The sequence below is a fragment of the Coenobita brevimanus genome, chromosome 57, assembly GCF_032717465.1.
Source record: "Coenobita brevimanus isolate Jiangsu-jjx chromosome 57, ASM3271746v2, whole genome shotgun sequence".
NCBI classification, from domain to species: Eukaryota; Metazoa; Arthropoda; class Malacostraca; order Decapoda; family Coenobitidae; genus Coenobita; species Coenobita brevimanus.
In genome coordinates this window covers 22,619,084-22,643,801 of record NC_137010.1, presented here as the reverse complement: position 1 = coordinate 22,643,801, position 24,718 = coordinate 22,619,084, and the positions used below count along the sequence as shown (strand labels likewise).

Genomic DNA, 24,718 nt, shown 5'->3' with positions numbered 1-24,718 from the left:
TTTATGGCACTACCAGGACTATCACCTTCCACATTATTGTCACTATCATCACCATCACCCATCACTGTATCAGTATCATTGCCACTTACGTCAGAATAACCCTCTTTTTCAGGCATATAATGTGGATCATCCACTGAATCGTCACTATCACCACCACCACACTCATCACCTTTGCCATCACCATAAAATAGCCGCCTTGGTATGATTTTCCCTGTTCCAGAAGGACCAGGAACACACTCATCACGAACATCATCCTTAGATGCCATTATAGTAGCACTATAACGCAGGTAATCCACGAGTTATGGTATAAAATTGCAAAGAAATCAGAAATCCCTTTGGACGCGTCCGTACAGTACAGAGACTGAAGGCTGACAAACATGGCAAGGGAGTGGTCTGGCCAATCAGTGTAGACCTAGCGCCTGCCTCCCGCACGCTGATTGGTTGGACACCCACCCCGCCACTACCACCACCTCTGCCGCGCTCACTGCATTGGACATGCTAGCCTTTGGTCGCAGAGTTTGCCTCGAGCCGAGGCAGTTGCGTGCAGGTTTGGACGCAGTAGTGTTGAATGAAATATGACTTTCAACCCTATGTCCAGTGTTGGAAAGGGGTCATTTCCACATCCAACCACTAGAGGAAGGGTTAAACTAATGCTATCTGGTGCTATCACAAAACTGGCCTGGCCAGCGCTTCACCTCCTTTGGATGCGGAAGCCCTCATTTATTGATAGGTTTATTGAGTAAGGAGACAACAAAACTGCAGCATATTCCCATTATCAGTTAACGTAGCCTACCTTCATCCATATAATTAACCCCTAGGGTACGCAATTCTCAAGCCTCGATGACTCCCCAGGACACAGAAACAGGCCTTTTTTTTTTTTTTTTTACTATGTCAAAGGTTAAAAGTTTTATGCCCAATTTATAGAGCTTGAATTTACACACCTGAAAATGCAAACCCCACCCTCCTAGACCCAATAGTTACCAAGCTATGGCCTGTCTAATTTTATAATAGTTACCTGTCACAGCCCCGGCAAGAAAGAAAATACGCCGCTCACACCTATTTTCTTCGCAAAAATCACCAAAATCAATTTTTTTTGGTGTGTACAGATGTTATAAACCATTCCCTCCCCTCCCCTCCCCTCCCCTCCTCTCCCCTCGCCTAACCTCCGCTCCCCTTTCCTCTCCCCCTCCCTGCCCCGCTGAGCTGTCAAATCTAGCTAGGGAAAATGGTCATGAACCCCCCCAATAAAAATATGATAAATAGTAAAAATTATCCTCCCCTCCTCTCCCCTCCCCATATCTCCAGTCCTCTCCCTTCCCTCCTCTCTCCTCCCCTTCCCTCCCCTCCCCTTGCCTAACCTCCCCTCCCCTCCGAGCTGTCAGATCTAGCTAGTTTTCGTTTCGTTTCGTTTTTGAAGGCTCCATCATGCTGGCATGTGTCAGCATAAAATAAAATTTGTTTCGAGTGGGTTTCGAATAAGGACAGCTAAAATAATTGTGGTGTGCATATCTGTATGCAAAGACATGAATAAATTACAGGTAATGTTTCAAAAACGCACCATAAAGTGTAAAAAATACGCAAAATATTTGAGGCCCGGGAGGTAAAGATACTGTGTGCTAGGGGGTGGGGATGGGGGTGGGGGGAGGTGGTGGGAAGTGGTAAGGCCAGGAGTGGGTGTATGGAGATGGAAGGATGGGAGGAGACCACCACAAGACACAAAAGAAGGGCCCCAGTGGGGTACAGGGACATGGAGGGAGGGTAGGGGGGAAATACCCTCCCTCCAGATGACTGGGGGGGAGGACATGGGGGGGATCCATATGGGAAGGGGGGATGCATGAGGAGGAGATGGGAGGGGTGATGGTGGTGGTAAGAACAGTGGGAGGTAGGGTAGTAACCAGGTAGTGGGGTAGAGGGAGGTGGCAAGAGGGAAGTGGGGGATACACCCCCCACCGCCTGAGTACAGGCCTGGGTCCCACCTCCGGTGTGTCCAGCACTTAGTTCTGATTGGTTAGAAGCCATCTACATCACAGTTGGGGTGGAGCCAGCTGCCACCAGTTTTTTGTGGATGTTGCACGATCAGTGTTGCTCGTCTTTTTAAGGAATTGCGCAAAAAGCTCAATCAATGAGCTTAGTACTTTAGGGGTTAAATGCAGTTCTTATGTTCATTATAAGATTGTATGCCTCACTGGTTATTGTGTTTATTTCATTATCTGGTGGTAATCCCTACTGTATTATTACACCCAAATCCTTCTCATGTGTTATCTTGGCAGTGTCGTCTATCCCTTTTTTAGTAACCCATTTTGGTGGTCTCACTTACACTCATCTCTGTCACTTGACACGTACTAGTGTAAAATTCAGTCTCCTTTCCTGGCTCCATCTGCATAGTTGATCCAAGTCTTCTTATATCTTTCTACAGCTTGTCTCATCTACAGTCTGTTTTGTGATCTTTGCGTCATCAGCAAGCATATTCAGATATAATCGTGTGTGTGTGTGTGTGTGTGTGTGTGTGTATGATAATAAAGAAGTATAATGCTATATAGAAATCTGTCACTGATATTCCTCCCTCTTCTCACACACAGATTTGCCAGGAGCAGAAATTCAGCGAAGAAGTATGTGGGAACCTTTCGTTCCACCCCTCTGCCCAAGCATCTGTGCAGTCCAGTGCCAACACTCTTAACATGTACATGGATCTGATCACCTACATCCCAGGGTTCTTCTTTGTCCTTTTCCTTGGCTCCTGGAGTGACAAACATGGGCGCAAGCTTCCTATGCTGCTTCCCATCTGTGGCAGTTTGGTTGCTGCACTTATTTATCTAGTAAGGAGATGTGATCTTATTTTTCTAGGGTGACATGTGGAATCATTTGGCATATTTTTGTTTGCTGCAATTAGGATATGTACTGTAGTGGTCTGCTGTGTTTTTTGGAGGTACGTGGAACTTCTTTTATACATGTTCTTACATCTAACCATTTACCATTATACATACTGTATATATACTGGTATCTATATATCAGTTACTTAATCCATTATTGCACCATCATGAGTGTAGGTACTCAGAACTTGCTTCAGCTTCCCCCACAGTGCAAATCATATTACCCAGATAGGAGAATTCATTTCCACACTCCAAAGACATTTACCAAATTTGCCCCGACTCACCTAACCCTCTTTATTTATTCACCCCTGCACAATTTGCACTTAAAGCATATCACATTCTGCAGCCTTTCTGATCACTGCAATTCTTGTGTGCCCATTTGTTGCAGTTGTTATTGGGACAGTATATAAGTTGGATTGTCCTTGACACCCATCAAACACACAGCACATGGGTTTACCTGAGTAACTACTACAAAGCCAACATCCACTCGCTGTCACTTTTTGTTACTGCTCCAGACTCACCTGGATGTGAAAAGTGGGCTGTAGGAAACAGGCCACTTCAAGTGGGAGTTCCCAGAGGTCTTTTAATGAGGCTATGTAGAAGGTTTGGTCATGTCGTGATAATGTGGTACATATGGTCAGTGTGTTGCATTGTGGGAGCTGCATTACAGTGAAGCATAGTGGATTGTTTGCAAGTTATATTTTGTGTTCAGACTGAAGCAGGGCAAAGTGATGACTGCATTGTAGTGTGATTAAGTGCACTTGGGTCTCCCTGGGAGGGGAAGTATTTGAGACGTGAATATTTGATGGGGGCATGTGAAAGATGTTTGACAGAAGTTTTTGGATGGTTTTGGTACCTGTGTGTTTAAGAAGTGTGGTGTTGGGTGGAGGAGGAGGAATGTTGGAAGTTTGTGTGTGGGTGGGTGAGTTGAAATAGTATAGTAAGCCCTCCATTTTGGCAGGTTTATGTTTGGCGGATATGCAGTTGGCAGGAACATTCAAAATATTGTACCGTTTATTTTGACAACTAAAGTCTCACAGTTGGTGAATAATTCCCGAGCATGAACCACGAACCACCATTTCCAGAAAGCATCAAAGAGATGCTGGGAGAAAAAACTGAAGAACAGCAAGAAACTCCACAAACTGTGCAACAAACGCTGGAGCCAACAACTCATGTCTTGTCCAAGCTGTAAAGTGATTTTGGCTGCCTACAAGTGCAGATAGAATTGACTGAACCAAATTATGGTGCCCGTGAGATGATGATTGGTCATCTGAATAAAATACAGGGTCGTTGCCAGGAAAAATATAACAAGAAAGTAAAAGATCGTACACAAGATCTGATCACTCACTATTTCAGCCACAAATGTGAAGAAAACAAGCAAGTGATAGAGGTAGTTGAACATGTAAATGTGGAAGATGACATGGAAGAAGATGAACATAGCCTGCCAATGGATATTGACTTTGAAGGTTTTGATGAAATGGTGGCAGAGGCGGAAGCAGCGATGGAGGCAGTGGTGGAGGAGGGTGGAGGAGAGGCACATGAGGGGGGTTATGGAGTCAGACGTTAGCCTAATTTTGTCAGCCATGGATACTAGTTTAGTCTATCAGTGCACCTCAGTTTCTGTTTATGGGTTAGTTTTCAAAAGTTATGTTAATATACTAATTACATATTGCCTCTCAACAGTAGAATAAAAGTGGAATTTATCCATCTATCATCCAATCCTATGCTGCCCCATGAGGGGCATAGGAGCCCGTTTTTTTTTTTTTTTTTTTTTTTTTTTTTTTTTTTTTTTTTAATGTGACCGTGGGCATAGGCTTCACAGCCTGCTTTCAAGGCCCAGTAGTCCTCCTACGTACCGCACACCTCTACATGTCACCACTTCGGCGCTAAAACCCACCGTCCATATTGAATACATGCTAGGGCTGTCTCATACAGGACTGGTGTATTGGTATTAGCGGGGGTATTTTTACGACATGTCAGCGGGCCTTCTGGTAGATCAGTAAAGTCTGATTTTATGATATTCAAATCCATTAAACTGTTCCCTGCCTCAGCGGGATTTGAACCCGGGTCCGTCAGGACTGCAGGCCAACTCTACCGATTGAGCCACCGCCTCCCCTAAAGTTGGTCCTAACATTTAAGGTGAGAGTGATAAAAGTGGAATAGGAGAAAAATCAAGCTTTTTATTGACCCCTCAGAACCAGTATTGACATTCCAGAACACATTCCTATTCTACAGGCCTGTTATGAGTATATACTAGGAGTGTTGTGCGGGTCTCTGAATTGATTGCTTCACAGAATATCAAACACTAGAGACATATTAGTGTGAACAGTTTTGGCACTATGAACAGTTGTACATACTATTAACATATGTATAAGTATGACTGTATAGACATAAGAAAAATTTGACATATAATATATATATATATATATATATATATATATATATATATTTTTACTCCTGGTATCCCCGAAGGGCTAAGGCGTTGCCCCCTGGGTAGAGGACTTTTGGACTGGAGCGTGTAGCATTTTATGACCGGATGCCCTTCCTGATGTCTACCAATGACCCTTGGGTGGATTCGATCCTCCATCCCTTCGGTCAGAGCGGAGCACTCTAAGCCGCTGAGCCACAGCTGCTACGTATATATATATATATATATATATATATGCATATATATATACAGTATATACATACTGTATATTTATAGACAGTATATGAGAGAGGAGGGTGTGAGTTGGGAGCAGGGCAGTGAAATGGCGGGGGACAGGGTGATGTGGAGGCGATTTGTTTGTGGCCACCCCAAACGGGATTGAAACGTCTGGCAATAGATAGATAGATAGACATATATACATATAGTGTTCAAAGTGCACCATGAAGACATTGAGCAGTGTACTTAATGTAAAAGTAATATATTTTAGTCTGCCATTACAAATAAGAACAGAAAACTAGACAATCTGCCGCCTGCTCTCAGGCGCCAGCCAATGAGAGTGGCCGTGATGTTTCACCTCTTCTCTCTCTCACTGCTCACCACCACCCAGCCCACATACAGTTTGAAGTGAGTAACATCAAGTTCATTGTTTTTTCGTCTGTTCTGATCCATTTATGCATGTTTTGTATTTTTTTCAAAAATAGCCCACCCCTAACAGATGTTCAGTCAGAGTAGTCCACCTGTTAAGGGTTAATTAATCCCTTGGACTTGGTGAAATTGGGCTTGGCAGGGTTATTTTGACACCAGTTTGTCACCAGAATGGAGGGTTTACTATACAACATAAATTGTATGGGTAAGATGGATCCTGTGCTGCAGCAATGAATTGTGTTCCTCAGATGTTCATGTGGTTGTTGTTTTGGAGTCCTTTTGTGTTCTTACCTAATTGTTCTTACCTAATTGTATCTTTACAGGAATGAGTCAAGCTCGTACTGTCCCGTGTCTTAAACCATATTTATCGTACATATCCTTAAATTTGTGAATTGTTTTGGCACACACTATTTCATTCGGTAGTGCATTCCATTGATCAATTGCTCTGTTTGGGAAACTGAATTTCCTTACGTCATTATCACCTCTCTTCTTATGCAGTTTTTTGCAGTGTCCTCGTGCTGATGCTTCTCCATATGTTAAGTAATCATTTATGTCTATTTTCTCCTTTCCTGATATGCATTTATATAGCATTATCATGTCACCTCTTTTCCTTCTCTCCTGTAGTGTTGGTAGATCCAGTTTATTTAGTCTTTCTTCGTAGCTTAGGTCCCTTAAGCTTGGTATCCATCTTGTAGCGGCCCTTTGAACTTTTTCAATCTTGTCTATATGCTTTTTGAGATGAGGACTCCAGACTACTGATGCATATTCCAGGGTTGGTCTAATGAATGATGTTATTATCCTTCTTAGCATGTCTTCATTTATGTATGTGAATGCTATTCTCATATTTGCAAGCAGTGTATACATGTTCCGCACCTTCTCGCTGATGTGGTCAGCCAGAGATAGTCTGTTATTGATAATCACACCTAGGTCTTTCTCTCTTTCTGATGTGTATAGGGTTTTATTTCCTAACTTATAATCCCAATCAGGTCTTTTTCCACTTTTACCAAACTTGATTACATGACACTTGTCCACATTGAATTCCATTTGCCATGTACTACCCCATTCATGAAATTTATTTAATTCTTCTTGTAGCTCTTTACAAGAGTCTGTGTTAGTAATTCTCCTTTGTATTTTTGCATCATCTGCAAACATATTCAGATAGCTCTCATTTCCAGTGTTACTGTTTATATCATTTATATACACTAAAAACATGATTGGTGCCAGCACTGAACCCTGTGGTACTCCACTAGTCACTTCTTTCCATGATGAGTAGTTTCCTCTTAGTACTGTCCTCATTTCTCTTTTTATGAGAAAGTCTTGCATCCAACAAAACAGTTTGCCTCGAATTCCTCCTTGATGGTACAGTTTCCATAAAAGTCTTTGGTGTGGTACTGTGTCAAAAGCTTTCTTGAAATCTAAATAGATACTGTCCACCCATCCTTCCCTTTCCTGTACTGTGTTTGTTACTCTGTCATAGTAGCTCAACAGATTAGTATCACATGATTTTCCTTTTCTGAAACCAAACTGTCTTTCTGTTATCATACTATGTTCTTCTAGATGATTTACCCAAGCTTTTCTTATAAGTTTTTCTAATACCTTGCTTTCAACACTGGTCAGTGATACTGGTCGGTAGTTGAGTGGATTTTGTCTATTTCCTTTCTTGAATAAGGGGACAATATTTGCTTTTTTCCAAATATCAGGTAGTTTACCTTGACTCAAGGATTTCTTGAAAATTAAAAATAATGGTTTACTTAACTCCTTTGCACATTCTCGTAATACCCAACATGAAATTTCATCAGGACCACTTGCTTTTCCTCTGTCTAATCTACTTAACTCCTCCTGTATTACTTTTTCTGCTATTTGTATATCTGGTAGTATGTGTGGACATGCGTGTTCCACATAGTCCCTCTCAAAATTTTTTCTTCTGTAAAAACTAATTGGAAATTCTTATTTAGTGCTTCACAAATATCTTTCTCTTGTGTATAAGTGATTCCCTCGTCCGTAATGGATTGTATTATATCTTTTACTTTAGTTTTGCTTCTGATATAGCTGTAAAACAGCTTTGGTTGATCACTACTTTTATTTATTATATCCTCCTCAAACTGTTTTTGGGCTTCCCTCCTTATTCTTGTATAGTCGTTTCTTGCCTGTTTGTAATTATTATACGCCCTTTCACTATTGTGTCTTCTGTATCTATTCCACAACAAATCTCTTCTTTCTTTTGATTTTTTACATTCTGTATTGAACCATTTCTGTATTTTCTTATCTGCTTCTTTGTGCTGTGGGATGTACCGTATTTAGCGGCATGTAAGACGCAGCATTGTGAAAGACGCACCCTAATTCTGGCAGGGCAGTTCTGTGAAAAAAAAGTTTGCCCCAACCAAGACTGCAGTAAGGTCTCTTGATAAGAGCCATTACCACACAGATACACACTGACCTTTCAAAATCTATCTATTACTGATCATCAGCCTTTGGTTTCTTTTTTTTATATACAAAGAATGGTACAGGAAAAGAAAACAATGCCCCTTCTTGAAAAAACGTAACTGAAATGAGCCACTATCACTTAGATACACACTCACCTTTCAGAATCTATTCAGTATTGCTCATCATACTTTAGTTTCTTCCTTTATGTACAAAGAATTATACAGGAAAAGAGAAAAGAAAACAAAACCCCGTCTTAACAAAACGTGACTTCAAACCACGAGGCCATCTCAACTTTGTTGATAAATATGTATCAGTAAACTGATATAAACACTGTTTTTAATATTTTATGAATTTAAAACCACAAATGAAGTCAATAAACTCTGTTCTTTCATTCACTGACGAAAACATAAAGTACAATGAATGTTCACATCAGTTCATTTATCCTAAAAGAACCCCGTCATATTCCACACCTGTTACGGAATTTCCTCACATTGCCTTGACTCAAGCACAATATCAGACTACTACCATCATTAATCATGCACTCTAACTAACCTGTAATTACCTCCACAAATAATATAAAAAGGTAGCACTTGTAAATACACAAATTACAATGTTTCACAACCAAAGTTCAATATAGCAAGGCTGCTTGGGAACTGGATAGACAGCTGTTTTTACTCTCTTCTCTCAGTATCACTCCTTCACTGTCAGCTATGTTTGCCTTGCAACATCAACAATTAAAAATGCATGCTTCACTGATCATAATTTACTATAAACATTCATTTCAAAACATACTATGGTGAAAACATCCATTGTTACACCTTAGTAACACTGCTGCCTCCCAGTCACTAGACAGCAGTCTCTACCCCTTCTTCTCAGTATCACTTCCTCACTGTCTGCGATGTTTCCCTTGCAGCATCAACAGTTAAAAATACGTTCTTCACTGATCACAATTTACTAAAAACAGACATTGATATCAAAACATGTCGAGAATGGTGAAACTATCCCTTAGCAACACTGCTGCATACCAAGCGCTAGACAACTGTCTCTACCCTCTTCTCCCAGTATCACTCCTTTACTGTCAGCTGTTTTCCTTGCAGCATCAACTTTCTCTTATCAGAATTTGCTAAAAACAGACATCCATCTCGAAACATTCGAGTACTGTGAAAACATCCATTTGTGGTCTTAACACTGCTGCCTCCTAGTCACTATGGTACACACACACACACGCACACATGTACACACCACATGCAACATTCGCTCGCCTCTGAAACATTTACATCAGTCAGTTTTGGAGTACCCAGTGGCTTTATTATATGCCAAAAACATCAAAATGTATTTGGTTGTTCAATATAAATATCATCACCTAAGGACATGAAACATCTCAAACAATTTATTCATCCAAACATTGTCAGTGCAAGACTAAAGGTGTACAGCACCACTGATCCTAAATTTTCCTTGGTTGCATCTGTCATGATCACCTAAAACCTATATTCACTTCATATTACTGACATGGTGAAAATTTCACTCGTCTTCAAATCCTGAGAATTCATCACTACTTTCCCCAAGTCCTGAAGCATCACTGGAAGTCATCACCACGGTCATCATCACTGTTTCACTGTCACTCTCATACAGTAAATGGTCCTCAGTGCCATCCACTGAATTGCTTGTACCACACTTCATACGACTTTAACTTGGCAATCGTTTTAACTGAGCACAGGCGATATTCAGACTTGGGGCATTTGATACAGCCCACATTAACCTCCTCAGTACATGTTTCCTGAACTGAATAAAATCATATGGCGAGCATGAATAAACTACCCTATAAAATACATTGCTGGGCTGAAGGGATTATAATAAGCGGATTATCAGTTCCCTAGCCTGACTCTTCCCACTCCTACTTCCTTAACTACACCCACACCTTAGGATTTTGGTCGTTTCTGCCGTAACGTCCAAAATGGCAAACGACTTTACAACCTAACCTAACCTAACCTAACCAATTTGGACGTTACGGCCTAAATGATCGCCATTGCCGATCATGAGAGCTTTGCTTAGGCAGCAGAGATGCAGAGAGTGAACGTTGTCAATCATTCTGATCGTCTGCTAAGAATACAGCAGAAATGGCGGACGCTGATATGAATGCCCGTCAGGCACGCTATTTCAGATATTGTATTAGTTATGCTACTCAGTGAATTTTATCCTATTTTCATAACAAAATACTGTAATTGGGTGTGCCCTGAGTTGCTGAAGTACTTCACTTGGGTGAAAAAGTGAAGCTGTAACTTCAGGCAGTACTGTTTAACGTTACAACTGTTTTTCCGTTTTTCGCTATTGGTATAATAAGACTGTTCACTTCTATGATACTCTTGTCAGGCATGAAACAAAGTGTCACTAAGAGAAGCCAACCATATGAGGGTGATTGAATTTCCATATGCGACAAAAATCAATTCTGATGACTTGTCAGGTTCGCTTGCCAGCATCTCTCCAGTATGACTGCTTTGCTAGTTAGTAAGTGGATGGCAAGCAAAGTGGTTATGATTGCCTTTCAGAAGGTTAGCAGACAGTTCACCAGTGAGCATGTTAGCTTGCTAGAGTAGGGTGTACGCTAGACGCTAACCTGCTAAGTTGCTAAACTGCTAAACCCCTTGACGGTATTGGCCATTTGAGCTGAAAACAAACAGTGAATGCTTTGTGTTCTTGATCTTGCGTGTTTTAATATCTGCTGCATATATACACAAAATGTCACAAAAGTAACTGACCTAATTAGGGTTACTGAATTTCCATACGTGACGAAAGTCTGTTTTGATGACTTGGCAGTTTCACTAGCCAGCATCTCTCCAGTATGATTGCTTTGCTAGTTAGTAAGTGGATGGCAAGCAAAGTGGTCATGATTGCCTTTCAGAAGGTTAGCAGACAGTTCACCAGTGATCATGTACGTTAGCTTGCTGGAATAGTGTGGATGCTAAACTGCTAAACCGCTAAATATCTTCACGATGTTAGCCAGTTGAGCTGTAAACAAACCCGCGAAAGTTTTGTGTGTTTCTGATCTCGTTTCTTAAATCTGCTGCATTTACACACTAGTGTATATTATTTTTAAAAATCAAATCAAATCTGCATACTGTAGAAAACTGTGGTTGCTAAGCAGTGAGATGATCATCTTTATGAGTTTCTTCTCAATGGAGCCAAACTAACCTGCCTCAGTCTAGCGTGCAGGACGCATGGGGATATTTTAATGTAACTTTGAGATAAAAAAGTGCGTCTTACATGCCGCGAAATACGGTACTTCTGGACTCCTATTTCATAAAATTCACAAAATTTTTTATATCTATCTATCTATCTATTCCCAGACGCCTCAGTCCCGTTTGGGGTGGCCACAAACAAATCACCTCCAAGTCGCCCTGTCCCCCGCCATTTCACTCCCCTGCTCCCAACTCACACCCCCCTCTCTCATATACCTCTCCACCCCATCCCTCCATCTCATCCTCGGCCTCCCCCTCCCTCTTTCCCCCTCCACCTCACTCACATACACTCTCTTCGTCAGTCTTTCACCCTCCATCCTCTCCACATGGCCAAACCACCTCAGTATGTTCCTCATAACGCTTCCTATCACATCCACATCAACACCACAACGCTCCTTTATATCCTCATTCGTCAGCCTGTCTCTCCATGTGACTCCACAGGCTCCTCTTAAATAACTCATTTCCACTGCTCTCACTCTTGACTTGTGTCCTTCCAACAACGTCCAAGCTTTACTTCCGTACATTAGAGTTGGTATCACAATACTGTCATGTAGTAACTTTTTCACTTCCATGCTCACTTCCCTGTTTCTTATCACTGCTTTCAAAGAACCAGCAACCTTTCTTCCCTGCTGTACCCTTTCAAGCACTTCACCCTCCAAACCTCCATCCTTACTCATCACACTACCCAAGTACTTAAACGTACTCACATTTTCCAATTCCTCACCATCCAACCTCGCTGTACATTCACTGACTTCACCTCTCTCAAAGACCATCACTTTACTCTTCCCTACATTCACCTTTAGATTCCGTTTCTTACACACTCTCCCAAACTCATCCACCAAGCCTTGCAGCTCCCCTTCTTCTTCACTCAACAACACAGTATCATCTGCAAACAACAGCACAGGGAGTTTCCAAACACTATCCTCTCTCACCAGGGCCACTCCAACATCCACTACCCTACCTGTATATATTTTTTATATCTATCTATCTATCTATAGCCCGACGCCCTAATCCCGCAAAGGGTGGCCGCAGACAAAACGCCTCCAAGTCACTCTGTCACCCACCATTTGACTCCCCTCCCCCCAACTCACCCCCCCCTCCCTCACATACCTCTCAACTCCATCCCTCCACCTCATCCTCGGTCTACCCCTCCCTCTCCCTCCCTCCACCTCACCTACATACACCCTCTTAGTCAGTCTTTCATTCTCCATCCTCTCCACATGTCCAAACCACCTCAGTGTATTTCTCCTAATCTTTTCAACCACATCCACATCCACCCCACAACGTTCCTTCACTTCTTCATTCGTCAACCTGTCCCTCCATGTCACTCCACATGCTCCTCTCAAGTAACTCATTTCCACTGCTCTCACTCTTGACTTGTTCCCCTCTTGCAAGGTCCACGCCTCGCTTCCATACGTCAGGGTAGGGATCACAATACCATCATGCAGTGACTTCTTAACTTCCATACTCACCTCCCTATTTCTCATCACTGCTTTCAGTGTGCCAACAGCCTTCCTTCCCTGCTGTACCCTTTCACGTACTTCATCCCCCAAAGTTCCATCCTTACTCATCACACTACCCAAGTACTTGAATGCACTCACATTCTCCATATCCTCACCATCCAACCTCACTGCACACTCTGTGACTTCATTCCTCTCAAACACCATAACTTTACTTTTGTTTACATTAACTTTCAGCTTCCTCCTCCTACACACTGTCCCAAATTCATTCACCAAACCTTGCAACTCCCATTCATCTTCACTCAACAATACTGTATCATCAGCAAACAGCAACACCGGAAGCTTCCAAATCTCACCCTCATTCATTAGGGCCACCCCCACATCCACTGCCCTACCTTGTACCTCCTTTACGACCCCATCCATATATATATTAAACAGCCATGGAGACATTACACACCCCTGTTTCAGTCCCACATTGAGATCAAAGAACTCACTCAGCTCACCATCCACTCGCACCGTAGCCCTAGCTCCCTCGTACATACTCTTCACAGCACTCAACAATTTCCCTCCACTCCATATATTCTTAATACCTTCCACATACCTTTCCTATCTATTCTGTCATAAGCTTTCTCCAAGTCCATGAAGGCAGCGTACACTTTCCTTCCCTTCTCTAGATACTTTTCCACTAAACATCTTAGAACAAATATCTGATCTACACACCCTTTTCCCTTCCTAAATCCCCCTTGTTCTTCTCCAACTAGCTCCTCTGTCATATGCCTAACCCTATCAATGAGTATTCTACCATATATTTTACCAGTCACACTAAGAAGGCAAATACCTCTATGGTTACCACATACTTCTCTCTCCCCTTTTCCTTTGTACAGAGGAACAATTATACCTGATTTCCAGTCCTCTGGAACCCTTCCCTCTTCCCAAGCCAATCTACACAACTTCCATATCCACTCCACAACAATCTCACCCCCATACCTAAGCATTTCACCACACACTCCATCAATTCCTGGGGCCTTTCCCAGCTTAATCTTCTTCATCACTTCCACTACTTCTGACCTACTGATCTCTTCCTCCCTCCTCTCATCTCTTCTTCTCCCAGCCATTCCCCAACCACTTATACTCACACTGCTCTCACTCTCTACATTCAACAAATCCTCAAAGTGCTCCTTCCATCTCCTCAATTTCTCTCTCTTCTCCATCAACAATCTATTATTCCTATCTTTCACTCCCCTACTATTTCCCCTTTCACACTGCCTTACTTTCTTTACCTCCTTCCAAAACAATTTCTTACTCTCCCTCCATTTCACACTCAGATTCCTCCCAAACTCTTCATCCACTTTCTTCTTACTCTCCTTCACCAGTCTCTTAACCTCCCTTCTCCTGCTCACATATACCTCTCTCTTCTCTCTCTCATCTTCTCCCCTACCTCTACTCGCCAACCATTCACCATATGCCTTCTTCTTTTGTTCCACAGCTCGTTTCACCTCATCATTCCACCATGCTGTTCCTTGCACACCCTTGCATCTCCTCCTCACTCCACAAACCGCCTCACACGCTGCGCTTATCTCTTCCGTGAATATCTTACATACGTCTTCCACCCCTTCCATCTGCTCTAGCTCATACCTTCCCAGTCTTTCTTCCACTATGCTCTTATACTCTGTCCTCTTCTCACTATCTTGCAATTTCTCCACTCTTCTCACAGGAGCTGCTTCCTCCTGTCTTCGCCTTCGCCTCCTCAACCACTTTCTTTGCAGCTCTACCTTGGCCATCACTAAGTGATGGTCCGAGACTCCATTCCCCCACCCTCTCCACACCCTTGCATCCAACACTTGTCTTCTCATTCGCTCATCCACACACACGTAGTCTATCATTGCCTTTCGTTCAACAAGTTCACCATCCATCCTCCTCATTACTCTCCATGTATACCGGTGGATCATCTTATGACGAAAGTAGGTGTTGGCTATTGCCAACCCCTTACCAGCACAGATGTCCACCAAAGCACTACCATTCCCATCTACTTCCGCTGGCACACCCCACTGACCAACCACTCCATCCACTCGTACATTCCCGACTTTGCCATTCATGTCTCCAATCAACAGCACTCTCTCGCTCCTCTCAAACTTGTCCATACATGCTTCTACTCTCGCCCAAAACTCATCTTTCACTCTTGCCACTTGATCCTCTGTTGGAGCATACACACATACAATCGCCCATGCTTGTATACCTACTTTCATCCTCACCCATACAATCCTTGCACCCACTGTTCCATACTCTCTTATATTCTCCTTCCACTTCTTGCTGATCATCAGACATACTCCCTCTCTTGCCCTCTCATTCTCACTGACTCCCGCACATATACCTACACCGTATTCCCATTCTCTCATCCTTTCACCTTTCCATTTAGTTTCAGTCAATCCACATATATCCACTTTTGCATCCTCAAGCACCTGGACAATCTCTCTCTCTTTCACTTCATCATTCACTCCTCTCACATTCCACGTTCCTACTCTCAGAATGTCCTCTAAGCTCATTTTCCCAATCAGCTTCTAAGAAATACTTCTTTAGGTCTTGATAATTTCCCTTTTTATAGTTTAGGCTCTTTTTGTAACTATCATTGCTGTTTACTATGTCATATGCTATCCTGAAGTTATAATTTAGTACTACATGATCGCTTTTGCCGAGTGGAGGGTGATATATTACACTGTCATTATCATTTTCTTGCCTTGTAAATATTAGATCTAGCACTGAAGGTACATCAAGTCCTCTTTTTCTGGTGGTTTCCCTCACATGTTGCGTTAAGAAAAACTCGTGTGTGTGTGTGTGTGTGTGTGTGTGTGTGTGTGTGTGTGTGTGTGTGTGTGTGTGTATTTACCTATTTGTAGTATAAAGGAATTGAGCTAAGCTCGTGTGTCTTCATATCTACATTTATCTAGTCTACTTTTAACCCTTACACCGCGGGCTTGTTTTCCTATGTTTTGCGTGTCCCGCGGTCATATTCGGGCTCCGACAGACTCTAAAAATATATTTGCCAAAAATCAGTTATTAGTCCTAGAATATTAAAATTACATATGCATATGGCACATACCTTCAGCTTTCTCCTGGGATGTTTGTTGAGCCTTCATTGATTATCGTAGGACTTGTGGAGACCTCTGAAGTTGAGTAACGAAGTCTCCACTTTACACTTCCCGACAACCCGTAATATGATTACCACAGCCAGATATTATCACTAGAAACACTATTCTATGATTATCAAGTAGTTTGGGATCCATACACCAAAAAAAAAACACTGTGAAAGCAATGAAAATTACGAGCACGTATGACCTTCCCACTTGCGCTAGTTCGCTGTTGGTATTGTCATTTATTATTCATAAAACCCCTCACACTTTATATTTCTATTACTATATAACACACATATATCTGCAGTCTTTATCCATAAGTTTCCTTCAGTAGTATTAGTTTATTGTCACTGAGGTCATTCAATTTTTCATTCAGTAAAATACGTAGAGAGCCACAGATTCACTTTCACTGTTATATCCTCAAGTATTTGTACTCATGTTCTTATATTACTAATTATTTACATTTCTATTTACATTTTCTATTGTATTTTCAATATTTACACTTCTGTTTTACTTACACTATGTTATTCACTGTCACTTGCAGTAACATAAAACTGTATTACACTGTTCAATCATATGTACTGTACATCCATTGCTTTCACCTGCTATTTACACATTATTTACACATTATTTTCCTTTCCCACTTGCACTTTTAGAACTGCTTCTGGCTGTGGTAATCAAAGAAGCAGGTAACACAGAGGGGAACCTGGCACTCAGCACACTGCCAAGAGGTGCATTTGTGCTCAGGTGTGCGTCGGGTGGTATGTGCACACACCTGGCACCTGCAGATCGCAGCCTTCCTCTTGGTTGTGGCAGGCATTTGCACCAGTCTGTGCTGATCCATGTACACCCTCTGCTCAAGTCTGTCAGGAAGTGTTACTGCATGGCGCCATGGAGTTGCTGCTGTCACCCTACCATATCTTTCAAGCAGCTGCTGAACACAAGTCCTGGCGAACAACCTCAGGGAGAAGGACTTGGGTGGCTTGATCTTCATCTTGTACAGGATGAAGGCATTCAGCATCGTCATGTCTGTGAGATGCAGAAAAACTTTCCTGTACCACCTAGTATTCTTCCTGAGGCAGTCGATCTCTCCAATCATCATGTCGGACTTGTCCACCAGCCGCATGTTGATATTGTAGTCTAAGACAGCATCAGGTTTCCTCACAGGTTCGCCTGTCCTACGGTCGACCTTCCCACTGTCTGTCATTTTCCCCTTGTGTACGTTGGTGAGCATGTGCACGACCCTCTTGTCATGCCACCGTATTGCCAGCATCTTCTCAGACTTGCGTAGGTGCACGTCTCCTCGCTGCGAGGTTCCTGCCTCTGGGAATTTAGGGAACTGGGCACGATTTCTCTTGACAGTGCCGCAGGAGCCGATGCCGTGCTCTGAAAGGTATTTGGCAAGTTTCGGTGCTGTATACTGTAATAGCTGTCTGTATACAGCACATGATTCCCACCAAAATACCTTTCAAGTAGCACTTTCACTACACAGCCTGAGAAGCCAAGGGGGTGTGTTTTATCAAGAATGACAGTGCTGGTTGAATAAATGACGAAGTCAAGGATGACTAAGCTTGAATCTCTCATACCTTATTCATTCCTGTTCTTGCACCAACCTTATTCTTTCTTCTTTCTCCCACCTCAGACCTTACTCTTTCCTCCTCTTTCTCTTTCATTTCTAGTTCTCTTAGTTTAATCTCTGTTTCATACCTTACTCTTTCCTGTTCCATTTGAAGTTCTTGCATTTTGATTTGGAACTCTATCCTAGCTTGTTCTAATTCTAAGGTGTCTACTCTTTGTATTTCTTCATGAGGGCTAGCCAGGCCTGAGGCAACGACTGAGTGATGAGGGCTGGTGGATGGGTGCTGAAGCGCATGAGACGTTGGCGTTAACTGGTCTATAGCAAGTTCTTCTAAAACTCCTTGTTGAACCAATGACTCAGTTACATGATTTTTTTTACATCTCCTTAGTCATCTGACGTGTATATTGGATTTGTAATGGGTGACTATGTGCACCCATTCTTTCTTCCTGATATTAACTTGTAGTTTAAGTACAGAAGGATTTTCAATAAAATCCTACAGATCAAAGTCTGTGGTGGCCATTGTCAGGAGAAAAATGAACTAATGGCCACAAATGATGAGTGGTTACCCTAGATAGTATCACAACAGTGGACAACCAGAAAGTCCCAGAAACTAACCAGGTTATGCCTAGGGAAACTACACTTATGAATATTGTTCTTCTGATAAGATCCTTGGATAAGGATGAAAGATGTGAAAAGAGACTTGAAACATGAAGGGCGCATTACAGCATTAAAATAAAGATCCACATAAATGACCCTTGAGATACTGGATTGTTGACCCCAAATAAGGTAATGAGAAGAACAAAAATTGAGGCTTTATAATTATGGAGTCCTGGAAGAGTGAGGCATCCCAAGATACCAGTTAGCCCTAAAGTAGTGATGATATAACAGCCTACTCTGGGGTGAGGGTACGGCATTAAACAGATCCGGGTTCTTTCCTGCACTCAGTAAGACTCACTACACGACTGCCTATGTATAATAGCAGGTAAGTCATATGACAGTTGGAACCTAGTATCCTACGTCTGTCACCCTTACTGTACGGTAATACCAGTATACACAACACACATGAAGGAAACTTTAAATCACCTTAAAGTAATTGTGAACAGAAGTGACTGGGAGAAATAATTAGTAGTTAACAAGAGGTAAAAGGGGGGAAGAAGCATGGTATGAACGTCCTGTCATAGTTGCCATTTGTTACGAGTTGGGACTTATTTTAGTTCACAGTTTAAGTCTACCCAGATCCCAGCAGGCAACAACAAAACAAATAAGGACAATTGGACTTAACCCGTTAATTGCACATGGCAATTTTTTGGAGGTGTCCGTGGTGCGCAGACATAGGGATAAAAGTGAAATTTCCCAAAGGCCAAATTTTGTCTTAGGAATTGAGAGAACACATGCCAGAGTATATAGTAACAAAATATTCGCTCAATATTTACCTAGATAAAGCCGTGGATGAACATCGAAGTGTCGGATTCCCTATTGGAATGTATGGTTTTTGTTTTCTTTTTCGGTTTCGGTTTTGAAGGCTCAAACATGCTTGCATGGGTCGGCCTTGGTCACCATGGCACTATATTTGAAATTCACCTGCGAAACCAGGGCTGTATTGAGCAGTCGCACTCTGAACAGCCCAGGCTGTATAGAGCAGTTAACGGGTTAAAAGAGTAGACAAAGGGTCTGATTTTGTTGTATTTAATAATCTAATTTCATAGAGAAATTAAACAAAATAGCCAGGTAAATATGATGCACCTTTGACCACACTCTTACTTATACCCTTAACCATACCTAAATCCCTTAACACTTAACCTATATACACTATAGTCTTAACCTGTACATGTAAAACAACATAAAACAAATCTCTGAAGCTAGTGGAGGTAGAAGGTTACAGGAGTTGAATAGTCAATTGTGGTGCTGAGGTGCCTGATGAGTGGTGGGGAATGTATAGGGTGTTTGGTAGTTGCTGTGTCGAAGGTTTCTGGGATAGGTTGGCCAAGTGGGGTCACTTCTGAGAGTGAACTCAACTCTCCCAGGTCTGGTGACTCTGAGAATACTTCAGTTAGGGAGGAGTAACAGAGGGGTGAATTACTGAGCGGTGACTCAGACAAGAGGATTAAGGAGAAGAAACTGGGGTTGTGGAAGGAGATGGGCACGGTACCAGTCCCTAGAGGGCGTAGCTCAGTAATTAGGTCATAACACGGTCCATAGATGGCGTTGTAATGAGCTGGGCTGTAACAATGTGTATACTGCATATGTATATATGTATATATATATATGGTACAGTATATATATATATATATATATATATATATTATAAGCACCACCACACTACATGGTCATAAACACAGTACTACTTTGTCATAACTCCGCACACTTCCTGGTTATAAACAACACCCAACCAAATGGTCGTAAAGATATTACCACATGGTCATAAGCACTGCAACACTTCGTGGCCATAAATAGCACCCCACCATATGGTCATAAACATTATACCACATGGTCATATATGCCACCACCTAACATGGTCCATTCACATGATCATAAACACTAATGTGTCATATGATCATAAGGACTGTTACACCACATGGTTATAAACACCATTGCACTGCATTGTCATCAGTACCACCACATCACATGGTTGTAAACATCATCACATCACATGGTTGTAAACATCATCACATCACATGGTCATAAACACCACTACAACTCATGGTCATAAATATCATCATACCATGTGGTCGTAAACACCACCACACCACATAGTCATGCAAACCACCACACCAACTGGTCATAAAAACACCAATGCCGCATTGTGACGCAGTATGTTTATAAGCAGCACCACTGCCACATTGTGGTTAATCCCTAAAGTACTCTGATTGACAATCATCAGTTTGACAGTTTGCCACATAGAGTCCTATGAGTGATGATTGTAAAAGGTCTGTCAAAAACTACCAGGCACTAAGCCAGCCCCTTTTATGACATAAATGGTTCCTATCCAATCAGACCTAAGGGATGAGATGGTGGGAAGGAAGATCCCACACCTCCCTCAGCCACTTCCCCACCTCCCTCTGGTTGATTGGATGTGCAGTGAACCCTTAACTTTCGTGTCTAATTGGTACCATGAGGTTGGCACGAAACCAGAATTTCACTAACCGAAAAGTATTAATTGAATGGTAAAAAATCTAATTGGTTAGAGCCTTTTCCAGAGTCACTCTTTTTCTCACTTTTGAGATATAATTCTCATAAAACAGGTTACCAGAATAACTGACAACCTTATGAATATGATAAAAATGTTAAGAAACATTAAATAAATGGATCACCAGCTGGAAAAATCTTCGTCTTATCTTCTACTGAATACTTTTTCTTCTTCACACCAACTCATGACTCACGATGTTCTTTTCTTGCCTCCATCCTTTGAACTTCCCAGTATTTCATCATCGCCATTATTACCTAGTCCTCCAGTGAATGAAGAGGAAGCTATAATACAGTACAGGTAGACCACACAAGAACAATAGCTGAAGTAAGGGAAAGGCAAAAAAAAATGACCATGGCTGCGATCACTACCAGAGCACCATACGCACAGTTTCACAGCTGGTGGGAACTGTGAAAACAACATGGTGGACAACAGCTGACAATTGCCTTGCCTACCAGCACCCCATATATTGATGCAAAAGGTGAATTCTAGATTGTTATACATAAATTCTTGAAAATTTTGGGCTTTTCTGTGAAAGGTAAGTTAGCGAACCTAAATCACGTGAAACATAAGGGCTCACTGTAGCCAGATCTGTTGCCCTCCCACCCAAGCTACTCACCAATGCCATATCATCGTGTGGGGGGGTGTCTCATGCTGGCTCCCCCCCTTCATATCGAATGACACGGCAGTTTCCCTGCTATGGTCATTTAATGTTTGTTTCCTCTCACATAATACCCCCCACACCACCTCCCCAGTATTGCCTCACCCCCACCAGAGACCCCCCACCCCACCTCCACTTTCCTCCCTCCCTATCCTTTGTCCTGAATATGATGCAGTAATTTCTCTGCCATGATCAGCCTGTGTCTGTGTACTCTCACCAAAAATTAGTTTTCCTTTATTTTTTTTTTTTACTCATGTTTACTCCTGCAACTAGTTATATCAATGAAAACATATTTTACATTGATTTTATTGATTTTGGTAAGGTTCTTTAGCGAAAATTAGTTTTTTGTTGAATTTCTCAGGCTTGGATTTTTTTTTTTTTTTTTTTTTTTTTTTTTTTTTTTCAAACTCTCATGCTGACTCTTCACCTAGTTTCATCAATAGAAACATTTTTTTACATTGATTTCATTGATTCTGGTAAGATTCTCTTGCAAAAATTAGGTTTCCACTGTTGTTTTCCTCTTTTCTCTCTTACCATGAAGGGAGACTTTCACAGTCTTTGATGGGCGGTTTTGCGGTAATCATTAGGCCAAGGGGACTGAGATTGGCATTTTCAGGTGTTTAAATTCAAGCTCTTCAAATCTGTAAGAAAAAAATTTACCTTGGTAAAAGTTGAAAAGTCGACCCCGAATTGCGGCTGGGGGAGAAGATAGCTTCAGAAAAATGCTGTCTTTAGGGGTTAAGCACAAGCACATGCTCATCAGTTTTATTTCACAGTCATTAACACCGGCCATAATCAGGATATGCTTGTTCATAATTTTTTCATTTGGCAGACTTCTTCCTCATTTTTAGCAATGAACAAAAAGTCAAACATTTTCAAAGCACAGAAGCATCATCATTGTTTGCTTCATATAAATTAGCATACTGTATATAAACAAAATAAAGAAAAGTGGAAGTGTGAGATACAGGGACTGTCACGTGCAAACTTGGGCAGTGACTGGCACTTGAAGCTGTTGCAGTTTATAAATTTAAGTAAACACACACACACACACACACACACACACACACACACACACACACACACACACACACACACACACACACACACAGGGCCAGACTTAGACTTTTGTAATGACTGGGAAATGGAAACAGTCCGGATGACAAGACAACTTTGTTCTTCAACCTAGAAAAATTAGTGTCTGGTCTACCCTTTGGGATTAGACTTCTTATGATCTTTACCTTGATTTCAAGATAGCTAGAACAAAAAAGAAAGGGAGAAGAGAGGCATACAGATGACAAACTGTGTAGGAAAGAAATCTATTTCACATTGGTACAAAAACAAACATACTTCAGAGGGTAAAGCAGAGACAAAATAAAGAATGAATAATGAAAGGTTCATTATGTTTGACACACACTTATTCAGACCAACCATTACTTTTCCTTTGGGTATTTGTGCTACCCCTAGAAACTGCTCATGTCCCCCTCTGGGGGGTGAACCCTCTAGGTTGAGAACTACTGCTCTGCAAAAGTATCCCACCTCCAGAGATTCCGACACTATAGTTGCGGCGCACGACTCTGAGGTTGTCATTATCGTACCCTGGCTACCTACCATTCAAAAGTGCGTCCAATTTCGTATCATATTATGCACGAATCATATTATTATGCATGAATGTATCATACACAAATCATATGCGTCTCATGCACAAAATCAGACACACTTTTGAATGGTAGGTTGCCAGGACAGGATAATAACAACCTCAGAGTCACGTGCTGCAACTATAGCAGCAAACACCTTCATACTCACTTCACATGCAGAGCAGTGCACCACCATGATCAGGACACTATATTAAAAGCCCACGCGTCAGAGGTGTCCTTAACACCTAGGATACGCTATTCTCCAGCCTCGACTACCCCCCCAGGACGCAAAAACAGTCTTATTTTTTGACTTCCTCAAAGGTTAAAAGTCTTTTGCCCGATTAATAGAGCTTGAATATACACACCTGAAAACGCAAACCCCACCCTCCTAGACCCAATAGTTACCGAGCTATGGCCAGTCAAAGTTGATAATAGTTACCCATCACGGCCCCGGCGAGAAAGAAAATATGCCGTTCGCACCTGTTTTCTTCACAAAAATACGTACAAAAATCACTAAAATATATATATATTTTTTTATGTGTATAGATGTTACAAACCACTGTAATGTACTTAGGCAAAAATAAAATGGTGACAAACCCCCCCTAATAAATATGATAAATAGTAAAAATTATCCTCCCCTCCTCTCCTCTCCTCATACCTCCAATCCCCTCCCTCCCCTCCCCTCCCCTCCCCCTTTCCCCTCCCCCCTTCCCCTCCCCCCTCCCCTCCCTGCCGAACTGTCAAATCTAGCTAGGGAAAATGGTCATAAACCCCCCCCCCCAATAAAAATATGATTAATAGTAAAAATTATCCTCCCCTCCTCTCCCCTCCCCATACCTCCAGCCCCCTCCCTCTCCTTCCCTTCCCTCCTCTCCCCTCCCCTCCCCATGCCTAACCTTCCCTCCCTCTCCCCTCCCCTCCCCTCCCCTCCCCTCCCCTTCCCTTCCCTCTGAGTTGTCAAATCTAGCTAGGGAAAATAAAATGTCTTTTTCGAGTGGGTTTTGATTAAAGACAGCTAAACTAATTGTGGTTTGCATATTTGTATGCAAAGACACACATAAATTACAGGTATTGATTTTTTAAAAATACGCTATAAAGCATAAAAAATACGCAAAATATTCAAGACCAGGGAGGTAAAGATACTGTGTACTAGGGGGTGGGAGTAGGGGTGGGGGATGGGAGTGGGGGTGGGGGGTGGTGGTGGGAGGTGGTGAGATCTGGAGGGGATGTATGGGGATGGCGGGATGGGAGGAGACCACCACCAGACACAGAGGAAGGGCCCCAGTGGAGTACAGGGACATGAAGGAAGGGTAGGGAGGAAATACTCTCCCCCCCAGATAACTGGGGGGGGGGAACATGGAGGGAATCCACATTGGAGGGGGTGGATGCATGAAGAGGGTGTGGGAGGGGTGGTGGTAAGACTGGTGGGAGGTAGGGTAGTAACAAGGTAGTGGGGTAGAGGGCCGTGG

At 42.2% G+C, this 24,718-nt stretch overlaps 1 protein-coding gene across 1 annotated transcript in view; it reads left to right on the top strand.

The window, feature by feature from the left end:
• The window catches only part of LOC145401926 (proton-coupled folate transporter-like), a 106,946-nt gene that overhangs the window by 25,055 nt on the left and 57,173 nt on the right, over nt 1–24,718 (top strand). The window contains exon 2 of the mRNA XM_080274031.1: nt 2,580–2,816. Coding sequence (XP_080130157.1) covers nt 2,580–2,816 — 237 coding nt within the window. The remainder of the gene's footprint in view (nt 1–2,579; nt 2,817–24,718) is intronic.